Source organism: Molothrus aeneus, chromosome Z (assembly GCF_037042795.1).
Source record: "Molothrus aeneus isolate 106 chromosome Z, BPBGC_Maene_1.0, whole genome shotgun sequence".
In the NCBI taxonomy this organism is placed as follows: domain Eukaryota; kingdom Metazoa; phylum Chordata; class Aves; order Passeriformes; family Icteridae; genus Molothrus; species Molothrus aeneus.
The window spans coordinates 42,342,996-42,357,299 of NC_089680.1; the positions used below are offsets into that span (position 1 = coordinate 42,342,996).

General features: G+C 35.5%; 1 protein-coding gene across 1 annotated transcript in view; it reads left to right on the plus strand.

Moving 5' to 3' along the window:
* SHOC1 (shortage in chiasmata 1) overlaps positions 1 to 14,304 on the plus strand; it is a 46,189-nt gene that overhangs the window by 7,301 nt on the left and 24,584 nt on the right. The window contains exons 5-12 of the mRNA XM_066569638.1: positions 1,311 to 1,473; positions 3,353 to 3,455; positions 4,158 to 4,314; positions 5,586 to 5,693; positions 9,058 to 9,187; positions 10,010 to 10,104; positions 11,087 to 11,329; positions 12,453 to 12,899. Coding sequence (XP_066425735.1) covers positions 1,311 to 1,473; positions 3,353 to 3,455; positions 4,158 to 4,314; positions 5,586 to 5,693; positions 9,058 to 9,187; positions 10,010 to 10,104; positions 11,087 to 11,329; positions 12,453 to 12,899 — 1,446 coding nt within the window. The remainder of the gene's footprint in view (positions 1 to 1,310; positions 1,474 to 3,352; positions 3,456 to 4,157; positions 4,315 to 5,585; positions 5,694 to 9,057; positions 9,188 to 10,009; positions 10,105 to 11,086; positions 11,330 to 12,452; positions 12,900 to 14,304) is intronic.

Here is a 14,304-nt window from a genome sequence, read left to right on the forward strand (position 1 = left end):
ACCTGCTCCAAGAGAGCCATGTTTCTTTTTCTACTGAGGATGCCAGAGCTGGATGCAGGGTTCCAGGTGGGCTCTTGACGCTGGCAAGGGGGTCTATTTACAGACGCGAATGAGGCGGGGCTGCTGTGGAAAGTGCCTCGAGCTGTTTTATTTTTCAGCATCAGTCTCATTACATGATTATGACAATGGGAAGATGCTAACAGCTCACAATCTAGGCAGCAGGCCAAAAAACTTAATGTTGCAAAATACTTTATAAGCTTCTTGACCAATCACACAAAGCAAAAGCATATTGACAGTAGTTCTATCCAATCACCATAAGCACATGTACCTTTGGTTAAAACAATGCTTGCTTATTTCGAATACAATACCTACCTGTAAGCCTTAAAACACAATGCACAGAGCTCTATTATTAAGCTTTAACCTTCCTAATATCTTACTAGATAAACTTTCTGCAGCTTAGAGAGCTATTCAGACAAGCATTAATACACAAGCTTATTGTTCTATTTGCCTTTGCCTTTTCTACAGTTTAAATAATTTTTCTGCTGACCTATTTCATGACTGTTGCTTTAGCTCTACTCACAATTCTGCTGTATCTCGGGCCTGCCTTTTGCAGCTTTCCCAAAACCCTCTAATTTTATGGATTCCCACAGGCTCTCACCAGAGCAGAGCAGAGGGACAGAATCCCCTTCCTCCCCTGCTGCCCACACTGCTCTGGATGCAGCCCAGGACAAGTTTGGGTTTCTGGGCTGGGAGTGCCCATGGCTGGGTAATGTCCAGCCTCTCACCCAGCAGCACCCCCCAGTCCTGCTCACAGGGCTGCTCTTGATTTGTTCATTTCCCAGCCTGTGTTGATACAATGTCATCTTTCTTGAAATCACAGTAATTTGCAACCTTTTTTGTAATTTTTTTTTTTTCTTTGTAGTTAGGGAACTGTAATTAGATTTAGAGGAGCGAGTGCATCATTTCTACATTTAAAATTGCAATGAGATAAGTTTCTTGGCCAGAACCTACTTCAGAAGTTCCTTTATCATACTTGAAAGTGCAAACAAGGGAAAAAAATACCTTTTGTTTTTAACAGGTGTTATACAAGACAAAAGAAAAAGCTAAAGAAAACTAGAGGTTATCATGTGGGCCATAGAAGTCTAGACTTTGTTGCACTTTAAATGCTTTAAGATTTAACTTTAAAGTAAAAAGGTTATTGTTTTGCTGACATTTATAGTATTCCGACAGTTGCTCAACAATTCTCTTTATTCTGATAATTCTTAGTATTTTTATCTTGTTTTATAATGTTTTTTCTTCTATTTTGTCAGATTTATGTTTGGAAGAGGAGTTTGTTTTTATTGACAATCTTGAAAGTTTTCGTAAAAAGTTGCCAAATTTATCAATACTTCTGAGCAGACTACAGTTTTTTTTAGTGAAAGATCCCCTTTTGGATTCTGAAGGACAGTTTTTAACAGCAGAGAATATTTTCAGGTACCTACAAATTTCTCTATAATATTAAACATAAAACATCATCTGTGTTTAATGCCATTAACATTTTTATGTTTGTTGTATTTTACCTTTGTAACTAGTTTATGTTTGCAACAGGTAAAGACTTCAGCTTTTCATCTTAGGATAAAATGAGGAGGGTGAAATTTACATGCATTAAGAACACTGGATTAATGAAATTGTCATTCTTACATTCTGTAGGTGTGAAATGCAATCAGGATATTAGTTTTGGAATACTGAAAAAATGGGCATCTTTAAGGGACTTAGTCCTTCCTCAAACTGACTGATTCCCTATCACGAAAGTATCACTAAATTTAGTAGGGCTAGGATTTTACACATGCTTCAATGTTCCTTTTTTCTCTCCTCTCAGATATGCTGCCAGTAAATCCATGCTTTTACCCTGTTGAATTGTATTTCTTCAAGTTGAAATATTATTTATTCTTATGGTTTTGCTCAGTTTTGTATTGCTAGGTTGATTGAATTTAATAGAATGATACCTATGTCATGAATTTGAACAAACCAGCACATTTAAACAGGTATGCTGTATCAAAAATGGGCTTAGTATTTTGTTAATACACTCATTGTGTATATGCATTTATAAAGCCTGAATATTTGTGCTGATTTACTTCATGTCTGGACTATTTGTATTGGTTCCTTTGCACTTGGAAGGGTTGCATGACTGACAGGCAAGGTAAAACTGGTTCTAACTGAACCAACTGTACCCATACAGTAGAACAAGAAGGAATGGGGTTGTTTGCCTGTTTTTTCAAAGATGAGCCCCAGTCTTGCAGTGAATCTTGGATGTAAGACTGTGTGAATACTGTAAATACCCAGTGAAAGAGGTGGGTATTGGATCATGAAGAAACCATGATCCAAAGTCTATAATGACTTTCAGAAATACCGGTAATGGGAGAAAAAAAAATACTAATGTGAAGCTTTACAGAAATAGCTCTGACCTCCTGACCTGTGGTTGACTAGCAAAACCATGGACCTGTCCAAAGTGGGAGTCCAGATCTCCTAGTGCAGCACACAGGGAGATGCATTTGCTGAAAGGGACTCAATTAGACAGACTTCAGCTTGAGTTCAAATTAATGAGCATCCCAAGGCTGGACACAGAACAGTTTGTACTCTGCGGTCTAAAATATTCCTTTGGAAGATAGTGGTGTCAGGGACTGATGAAGAAGTTATTCTCCTAACAAGTCACTACAGATTTCGTGCCTGTAATTGGCACAAACGCCTAATGAAACGTTTTCTTTCTGCCTGACAAATCTTCATCCATGTGCTGCATGTGTCCGTGCTTTACAAATGCAAGTATTAGCTTCATTCCTGAGTTTTACTTCCAAGTGTTTTAAAGTTTTTCAGTTAAATCAGGAACATACTTTTAGTTTTCACTTTAACTAGTAATGTGCACACTCTGCCTTCTTTCATGCTGAATCTTTCCTGAAAATAGGAACAAAAGGTGGCAAAAGATAAATAAGGCAAATAGATTACAGAGATTTTCTGTCTAGTAAAAAAATTGTACATTGGAATAAATCAGATCTGCAGCTTTTGCAGAAAGGGCTTTTACATGTGGGGACTTTTGTGCTGGGAGGCTGAAGAATTATAATATGAAGGTTTTTTGATGTAACTGTCTAAGGCAAACCCCAATATTAAGCAATTCTACTCTGCATATAATGAAATATTTCTTAAAAATTTTCTTTGGTTGATTACACAGATCAGCACTGGAATTGCCTTCTTAGAAAAGGCATGGATTTAGAAATATGTTTGCCATGTATATGGCTATCAAAACTATTGCCAAGAATTTCAGTTTTAGACATTAGGTAATACAGAGAAGTCACTTACTTGATTTTATGATCTTTTAAAGAGAATGTTTGACTTTCCAAAATGGAATGAAGATGGAAGAGAGTCAAAATGATTTGCCAGGGATTAAAGAGAGCTTCTGTACTGTATCTATAAAAGATGAAGAGGTATCATTCTGTTGTTTCATACTATGTATTACATTAGTGGTTATTCTCTGTTATGCATGTGTGTTTGTTCACCTGCAAGTCATCTTACTGAGTTCTTTTCATATTTGCCAAATGTTTCGAGCTTTCATGTTTCCAATATTAGGAAACACTGATACTATTTGTGGTTTTTTAATTCTTGGATGCTGTTTTTAGGAATCTCTGCTCTGACAAGCTGTTTGTCCTGGTACCTGATGTGTTTGCAGTTTTATGTAGATACTTGTTACGCTAAGAATAAAAATTAATTAGAACGGGAAGCCAAGACATGAGCTTGGGAAAGAGAAGGCTACAAGACATGTTCTGGGATTTGGGGGTCCATATTGGCTTTTTTTTTAAAGAAGTCAAATTTACTTTTTGCTCCATTTTTCAAAATTCTAAAAAACAGACTTTCAGTAAAATAAAGGAGGATTGTACTTGGTTGGGAACTGTAAATTAAGGCCCAATTTTTATGCTCCACTGACTCAATCTGAAGTTGTGTAACATTGTATTTTACCCTGTATTGAGCAAAGCTTCATGTGTGCTGTGTAAATGTCAAATGATTTCTCTCCTAAGAGCTCTTAAATTGGTTTAGGATAAAAGTTATTTGAAGATATTAAGAAGCTTTGACTGTACTGTCATATGAAAGGAAATTTACTGGCCATTCTGTTGTGATTAATATTTTTTCAGTATTTCCTGTTGCCTGTTGATTTAGAATTCAGCAAACCTAACAATGGCAGATCTGATTGTGTTAAGATTCCAACATATTTGGAACTAAAGGAGGTGTTAAATTTAGCTCCAGTCACTGTAGATGATGACGACCTTTGCAAAAAAGTGATCAGAGAAGGTGAGGGCTGGTTTTCTTAAGTGCTTGACATGATTTTCCTTTCATTTGAACTCATTTGACATAATCAAACTCTTTTATATTGAGTTCACTTAAAAATTACTTCACAGTTTATCAGATGAGAAGTTATGCTGATGAACTAGGACCTTTGTTACATCCAAATTTCTGATATTAGAAAGGTCTCCTTTAGGGGTAGTAAACAACTTGCCATTTGACTCAGTCCAGAGCTGTGTTGTAATCTTGAACACAAAAGTAATATGAGCTGTGATTCGTGATATGTAATCAATATAGCTATAATAATTTGCTGCTGTGCTCTCTAATATGTTTTTAAGTTTACTTTCAGAGTCATCTCTAAGAAGATTATATGCAGAACAGTCATACTATAAAAAATGCGTTTGTTGCATTGTAATTGCAAACACAAAAGCAGACTTCTGGGGGAAAATGGTTAAATATTTCCATAACAGGATTATTCTCAATGACAGTAATAGTTTCTTGAAAGGAATTTTCGAAAAATTACTGAATGCTTTTAGACTACTGATAAATATAACTTTGATGACAGTTGTTGGCTAATGGATTGATTTGTATGACAGTATTTTGTTTAGTTAAAAGAAAAAGGCATTGCCTGAGGGTTGGGCTTTTTTAAAGTCAAAATAAATAATTTTCCACATTTTTGGTGGACAGGAAGCAGCTCAAAGAAGGAGGCTTAATGCATCTGAAGATGGAGGATGTGTGCTGAATTCTGTGTCTCATAGGACAACAGTTTGAAGTAAACCAGTCTCTAACTGAAGACAGAAACAATACTTTTATCCACTTTTAAAAGTGGATATTTGACTGAAACAGTTTCATGTGCAGTCCCTGATATATTTAGTATGTGTCATGTTTCAAGCTGAGATTGCAGAGATTTGAGGATTCCGTACATAAAAGTCAACCTATTGTGGGTGGTTTTGTTTTTGTCCTTTTTTGGTAGCAAAAGGATCTACAGACACATACTCCTAGTAAATTATATTTAGGTTACTTAGTTGTTCTGGAAATCATTGTAGTCATAAGATCTTGGGATAATTCAGATAGTGACTGTACAATATTGGGGGGGGATTTTTTTGTCACTTAAGGGACAAGACTGAGCACTGCTCTAGTCAGTTAAAGCATCTGGAGCTACCAAGCATGATTAATTTTTCATAACAATATATCATGGAGGTTCTATAAAAAGACTGAAAGTCTGACTGGAAAAATTAATAAATGGTTCATTTATGGCACCTTTTAAAATCTGTTTTCAGATCTCAAAGGAGAAATTACATGCAAAGTAGAAATTTCCAAGTACTGGGCCATTCCACAAGAGGTTTGCTCCAATATTAGCACAAGTATGTTGGAACTTGGGAAGTCAGGTAGGAAGATCTGTATTAATCAAGGGGGGATATTGAAGATAAATTTTTCAAGTAGTTTCTCTAATATTCTATTTTTGGGAAAACATGTACCACATAGGTAAGAAGATTCACTTTGTGTAATCTATTCTTTTGTACCCACACCATAAGGAGGTAGAAGTGAAATGCTCTTTTGTAGAGCTTTACAGTCTAAACACAAGCAACTTTACAATTCCTTCATGTTGCTTTTGGCTGTAAGCAATGTCTATAACTTTTGCACTTTATTAGATTTTTAGATCTTTTTATATCTAGCAACTCATCTACTGAGAGCGGGTAGATGAAAGTTAAGGCAGATTGATTAAAATTGTGGAGGCAAAGAGCACAGTTTAAAGTTTGTTAAAGTCTGATATAAATGCTTTCAAAAGAGGGTGGTGGAGAACAATTCAGGTAGCAGTGCTGTGTTTATAAATTCTAGAGACTGAAAACTCCTGTGCAGATATCCTGTTTTGCAAATGGTTCAGTAATTATGTATGATTGGGAAATAAAGCCAGAACTGTTTTCTACAGAAATTAACTGCACCTGTTAAGTATGTGCTAATGTGCATTGAATCTTTTCTTCTCCTGCACTAGAATCAGGGAATGCACACTAGGTGTCCACCTTTATTATGTTGAAAACCCAAGTCATGGTGTTTACACCATTGACCAGTGCTGAGCAGCTTTGGTGTCTTACTGCTCAACCTAGTCATCCAACCTTATTTAAAGTTTTTTTGGGTTCCAGGTGTAACCTTTCAAAATAATGTACAGTCTTTGCCAGCGCTACTATATTCACAGCTAAATTCTGGCTGACTAAGCAAGGCAGGAAAATGGCTGTGCTGGTGATATTTTTCACCCTTCGTTTAATGTAGAAGAGCCTGCACAAAGAGCAGCATTTACAAATAAATGTGATCTGAGCATGATGATACATGTACATCTCATCCTCATGTATATCCTATCTATGAAAAGATCTATCCATTGTTGCAGTGGACAGTAGCAGTATTATCCATCAGTGCTTGTTTACTTGATAGTTTTCCATACAGGAGTTATTGAAATACTCAAGAAATGTTGAGTTTTCTCCAGACCAAGACCTTTCTTCTCGTCCTAGTTTCAACAAGTTTTAAATTTAGCTGATAGTTGTCCCCTGCAGGCTAATAGTACTAATAGTACCATGCTTTAGATACTATATTGTAGTGGAATTTTGGTTGGAACAATCATATCGTTCAAAGTGTCTGATATAAAAGCTCAATGCAAACACACCAAGTACCATCAAGATAAAGTGAAGCCTGTTTTAGATCTGGGGATTATTGTCTAGCATGATAAACTGTAATCTGTGTGTAGTCAGCTCTCTGACTGCTCTTTACTTCTAAAGCTTACAAGCAGGAGGGGCTTAAGTATGGTAGATCTGGCTCTTGCCCTGTATGTAGTACTAAAAAATTGACTGTGATCTTCTCTTGGGTATTGTCCATTCTTCTGCAGTAGATGAGTGGTCAGGCCATCTTGAATTGTCTTTTAAAAAAAGTGGCTGCGTTAGTCTTTATTACCAGTTGCTCTCTTAGGTCTGGTTTACCTAATTCTGTTTACCTAATTTACCTAATTCTGGTTTACCAGAATTCTATTGTTAGGCCACAATCAGCTTCCATCCCTCTGTCTCTCTCTCTCTCTCTCTCTCTCTCTCTCTCTCTCTCTCTCTCTCTCTCTCTCTTTTTTTTTCTTTTTTTTTTTTTTTAGGATGGACTCAGGTCTGTAGGCTAGAGACCTACAAATGTGTGCAAGCATAGTATCTCAGCTGAAACCTCACACCCAATACAGAAACTTCTGCTATCAAGCAGTCTTCTCCTTCTAATTAATTTTGCTCTTTATGAGTTACCAGAAGTGAAATATGTTTGCTTGAATTCAGAGAAGAAGCAGTTATAAGACTGAGCATTCTTTCTCTAGTCACTGAGTTTGTTTAAAAAAGGCATTGAGAGACAAGATAGTTCTCTGAGTCAGCAATGTTCTGAGAAGGGAATGTTGCTCGGAGTGTAGGCAGAGTTTAACTAATGTAGCTGATAAAGAATTCCAGTCTCAAAGGCATAAATAACTAGACAAGAACAAATATGAATAGTATTGCTCAAAGAGAAAGAATAGTTCTTTTTAGATACAGCAGGTATTTTTGCTGTCCTGAGACCAGCTTCTGTCCTGTTCAAAGTAAAGTCCTAAAATTGTTGCTCCTCAAAAAAACTGGTTTGTGAGCTGAAGTTCACAGTATGAGTTCATTGAACCTTTTTTGTTCTAAGTGGAAAAGAAGTTATACTGACTGGAAGTGTCTTGTTTTATTTTGTACCCACTTTAATTTCTTACATTTTTTCCCCATTTTTCTGATATGTTTGTGTCCTCTGGCTTTCTATCACTGTCCCTTACTCTTCCTGCCTAACAATCAGCTTGTTAGGTCCTTCAAGGAGAAGCTGTGAACAGCTGGACAGGTGACTGATTCATAGGCTTCTTTGTGCCAATTGTCCAGGCAATGTGGGTATGATGATTGCATCTACTTGCTGCCTGGTGGAATGAACATTATAAGTGTTTTTCCTTGTGGAGGCACTGATTTATTCACAATTTTTCTGCCTTAGTTATCACAGAACATGGAACAACTATGGTTTTTGTGGTTTCTACTTTTGGGTTGGTAGAATGCTGGAGAGACTAATACCAGGTCAATCATGTGAACCACCAAAATCATTGAAGTCGCAAATTTGTAATAAGACTTGAATAAAACCCAGTAATCATTAATATGTCCACATTTAATATAATTGGGAGGAAGAAAAAAAGAATGTTCAAAATTACTTGTAGAGGACTTTTAACATGCCAGGTTTTTTGTATACTGCTTTAACTAAAAACAAAAACTGGTGTAGTAATTCATTTTAGTGATCTCCCTAGAAATTTAAATGAGAACTAATTCTGCTTGAAAGAGTATTTTTTTTCATTAAAATCCTGACTGCTTTTGAAGTTCCTGAGGCTTTTCTTACAGCAACCACAATATTGCCTATAGTCTCTCTCCCACTTAATTAACTTCATTTATGGATAAATATCAAAATCTCAGCTGTGATACCTGATGATTTAATTATAAAAATAATCTTATCTGTGAAGCGTATGTACCCAGAACTACATCAAGGAATGTGATCTACAATTGTTTCCCCAAACTCTCTGGAAATTATATGTGTGTGGCATATAGCTTATTGAATTGTCCCATGAAAATATTATCTATTTTAATCCAGAACTTCACTTGTGTAAGATTCATAAGCATGTATATTTCATTCACAAGTAGCTTTGTGATTTTGATTTTTATTTTTGTTTTGGCTGGGGCTTTATGCAATTTCCAGCTGAATATATTCCATATTTGAAAGATGAAATGGAAGTGCCTTTAACTCCTCCATGCAGACAACAAAGATCATGGGTTAATTTTCTGTGCAGAGGACTTCAAGAAGAACCTAGTTCTCTCTCTGGTAACAGGTAATGAAACCTTGGTAGTGACAAATTCTGTCATGAATCCTCAAAATTAATGAAAAAATAGCTTCGCTGTATTAATGAATTGGTACTTACATTCTTTGAGCTGCAAATATATTGTATTTTGTGTGAAAGAGTGATGGAATGCACAGTCCATATGTGTGGTTTTCTAGAGGTGTCTGAAAAAGGAAAGGAAGTTGCTTCTGTAGTCCTCTTTCTCTGGGAGGATTTTATAGCCTGAAAATCCAGTCTTGTTTTTGCAGTAGACAACAGTAAATATTTAAAGTATTTAGCAAGTATATGTATGGGCATGTATATGCATGTATTTATGCTTATGGCAAGCACATATGTTGCACAAGGATCACTTGCAAAATGTCCAGAAGAGATACAGTAAGAAACTATTGTCTGTTTCAGGGATACCCTCCAACAATAAATTTCAGGCCTTTTCATGCCAATATAGGATTAGGATTGCTCCCTCTTTTCTTTCTCATCTTGTTTGAGACTAGCATTTCTTGCCTTGCTATCTTTCTAACATATGCAGGAAGAATTTCAATATCCCTTTGGGATGGGAGCCATGGTCTAGACAGAGTTTTCACTCAGTGCTGCTTTACTTCATTACCCAACCTTGATGGCTCCTTCTCTTACTCTTTCCTATTGTCCTCCATATGGATAGGAAAAAAAAATTCAGGAATGAGTGAATGAATGAATGAACTAAAAATTTAAAGACAAAGTATATCTTTAAAAGTGTATCTATATAAATCAAAATTCAATGCTAAATTTAATGCTCCTAAATTTCATACCTGCACATTTTTTTTATGTTCTTCATAGTATTTTGATTGCAGAGCCCTCTAGGGAATTCTTAGAATCTTTGGTATGGCAATCAGAGAAGTATCGGGATAATATGAGCTCTCTTTTGCTTGTTGGTAAGGATTTCTAATTGATGATCAATTTCTAACTGATGTTTAAAAGTTACATGTACATGCAGAAATATAGCAGAAAATATAATGTTATATTCCAGAGCACATATTTGAGCCATTGAAGTTTATTCAGTTACTGTAACCCTGTGAAGTTTTTATTATGTGAAGAAGTTAGAGTATGGCAACACAGAAGTTGATATGCCATGTATCCTTCTATGGAGAAAATGTGAATTAAGCAAGAGTTTTATTTTTTTATGACAGTGTTCACTACTATTATATGAAATAAGTTGAAATTTGGTAATCTGTTTAATTCATTCCTGTGTGCTATTTTCCTATAAATAATGTTTCAAAATATGTAGCAACCAATACAGTAGTACTGTTAATGGAAAATAATATTGTAACTTCACAAGAGTAGAAGAGAAGCAGAATACACAAAACCAAAACAAGCTGCAGGCTATTCATGAAAGTGCCAGAGTATATATTACTACTATTCTTTCATTTCACTTTATTTGCCTTCATTTTACAAGTCTCAGGATTAAGTTCTGTATATTGACTTGTTTTGTTGTCCAATTCATTTGTACTTTGATTTATAATTGAAAATAACATATGGTATGCTCATTACTGTTTCAGTTAATTTTTTTTCAGCTAAGGATATGATAAGTCTTTGTAACCATGACAATAACCCACAGATAATTAACAAGATAATTTGTAACTTAAGTTATGCAGCTGCACATTATTAGATTTGGAAAAAAAAAATTGAAACCCTCACCCCTTTTACTCACAGAACTCAGAAAAACACACTTCTTCTGATAAAGTTAACCACTTTGCTCTTAAATCTATTGTTGGATGCAGAGTTACAAATGGAAGTATGAATAACAGATACATGTAATAAGCAGCAGTACTTGGGAGCTTTCATTTCGGAAAGGACATTCTGTTTTCATCTTTCTAGTTTATTGATATTATATGTTAATTTCTGGTTCTTTTGTAGAGCATCCAGCTGTTAACCTTGCACATCAGCATCATTCACTGAGAGAGCTGCAGAAAAAACTGCTACTTGAGGTTGAAGCACCAATGCTTGGCTCACTAGAGGAGGGCTGGTGGCTTCATAGGGGTTTAAATCCAGCAGCTGTAGAAATTTTGGAACAATTCTATATGGATGGAAGTAATGCAGACAGTCTGCTTCCAACAGAAGTAGAAACATTCACACAATTTACAACATATCAATTAGAAAGTAAGTATCTTCTTTTTTAAAAAAAGCGATAAAAAGGCAAAGATTGGTACTTAAACAGAGAATCACACAGGGAGTTACAGATCTCCAAGAACAAAGGAAATTAATTTTTTCTTAAGAACAAAATGTTTTACATTAAAATGAAGGAAGGGCACTACTGCAATTAAGGTGTACTTTCACTAACTTAAAAGAAATTGGAGGAAAAAAGTGTTGAACTACACAAAGTCATTTTTTTCTGTTACTGTGCAGATGAAGAATAGCCTCCACCAGTCATTTTTTAATAAAATAGTTTCATTCAGGATAATTTCTTAAGAAGTAGTAGTTTTGCTTTGGAATATTTTAATAAAGCAGATACTCACATAGTCCTACCTGCACAAGGTCAGTGAGGGGAGTATGTTACAGTGAAAACTTGTTTTGTGAGACTGTAGAGGGTTTTTTTTATGCAGACTATTTCAAATTTGAACAGCTCATCACTTCAGAATTATTCATGGACATTTTTGCATTCTTGTAATCAAACTTCAACACAAAAAGCAAAAACTTATTCAGATTTTGTTGTATAACTATGGCTAGACTGCAAGGCACCAGTTGTGGTTGTAGAACTCCAAGGATTTTCAGTAACATGATATATTGTGAAACACATAGATACTGCTCATGGAGGAACATTTCCAATTAACTGCTTTTTACATTCTTTAATTGTTTACCTACTGTGTTTCAGATGGATGTGAAGCCAGAGTGCAAAAAAGTTGTAGTTCTAGTGAAGCATGTCTTCAGATGGAACTCTTTGCGTTCTTCTTTTTTCCCTCTAGGAAACAAAAATTGACAATTTTTCTTCCTAATGAAATGTATTTCATCTCACTTTCTAGAAATCTAACATCAATAAATTCCATGTAGATGGTGAAAACTTCAAACAATAGCCTCGCCTTCTGTATCTTAATACTGTGCATTTTTACTTAGAACTAGTCAGTGCAAGTTTTCTGAAAAGGGATCCTAGTGATCTGAGAAGGCACAAAGAAGAAGTTTGTAAAAATACCTTCTCTGTAAATCACCCAAAGTCCTTAATTCCAATGAGGAGAAAGAAAAGAAAAAAATCTGTGTTGCAGCACATAAATTAAATTGTATTTTTTAGGATGGCTCGAGGAGAAGAATTGTGTGACAAACCAAGGGCTGCTTTCTGCTGAAAGGCATTCATCAGAGAAAGTAGTTAATCCTGACTTGTCACTGCAGATTCAAAGGCAGAACTTTGCCGTGAGTGCTCTGTTACCTGCCAAAATTCACAGTACAAATACATCTGTGGCAGAGCTTACTGGAGGAAGCATAAGCAAGATTAAGACAGAAGAGGCAATTTTCTTCTTAAACCAAGAAAAGAAAACCCCCAAACCATCTGAATCAGACAGCTGTAAAGATGTGTCTTCTAAACTAGACAAATCATCCTGTAGTGGAAAGCCTGCATCACTTGCACTTGCTTCTAAATGGGCCAACGATGATTCTGATCTGAACAACTTTATTATGATGAGATCTAAATATACAGTCACCCAAAGAGAGGAAAAATATTATGTAGATAGACCTGAAAAAGGTATGTGAACCAGTTTAATCTGCCATTTTATCCAGATTAAATTCTTCTCCATTTCACCAGTTACAACAGATGCTAGTTCATCCTAGTCAATTATTTGAAGTAAATTGGCAACATTTTTATGGTCTTAAACTGAATTTTTAGCTACATATCTTACCTTTTGTTGTTTTCCCTTAGATATATTAGAGGATTTTGATTGGTTGGTTTACTTGGGATGCGCTGGGGGCGGGGGTGCTATTTTTTTTTTGTTGGAAGTGATATTTCATAAAATAAATATTTGAGTTTATTCCTATTCTGACCAAGTAACTGTAAATGGTACTTAATTCAGGAGTTCTCTTCCATCCATATGTTCTAAATTGGATCTCCTGGCCACTTTGAAGAAGTAGTAATCCTCAAATTCATTGTAGTTGTCAGATGGCAAATATCAGTACTCACTTCTGTAGCCTAGGAAATGAACAGGAATTGTTCATTTGAGCTATTGACGTTGGTGCAAACCCCATCAATTCATCAAACAATGCACCAGAACAGATATTAGGGAAAACAGAAAATTGTTGGTAGGCATGTTCTTGTTGATGGCAGTACTTGGAAAAGAATATCAGGTTATGTGCTCAGCATTGAAGGAGTGCAAAATAGCAGAGAGGTAAAAAAAGTAGAAGAACTTTCTTATTTGTTTTGAAAAAGAATTATCAATTATCTGTGACATAAAGTGGCAGGTAACAGTGGCATACCTCCAAATTCACTTTTCAGAATGTAATTATATGTAAAAAAATTTTTGATAAACTTTTTGGATTTTCAAGAGAGAATTTTTACAATAACTTTTATCTGTGTTTTAGTTAAATGTCCTAGCATTAAAAACAAAACAAAACAAAACAGTTGTTACATAAAAGCCTCAGCAATAATTCCTGTAGAGTTGGGATGTTTGTTTAATTGAAAACTTATGTAATCTTTTGGGAGTAATTATTTTTTTGTAAAATTCATGTGTTTCTGACTGTGTCGAAGATGCATAAAACTTTTCATGGCGTCAGAAAGCAATAATCCAAATTTTAGAATTAAGAGACCGAGGTACCTGAAGTTTTATGCTGCCGTCTAGTGGACCCTGGCCAGCACTGCATCGCCTAACGAGGAATCCAAGCGTATTGAAAGACAAGCTGTCGCATTCTCGAGTAGGCTTGGGAGGGTTTAAGAAGATTCAATGCAGATTAGGATATGTGCACAGGTAGACCACAGTGTGCGGATCAGTTACGCCTGACATGTGGAGAAGCCATTAAAATAGAGGGGTCTGTGATGAGCCACATCGATGTAGAAATGATATAAAACATAGCATCCTTTTGCAATAAAGAAAAGTTTTTATCAAGGGTCATTCTAACTCTAACTGAAAAGTAGAAAGGCTAGAGGTGCCTGTAAGGCC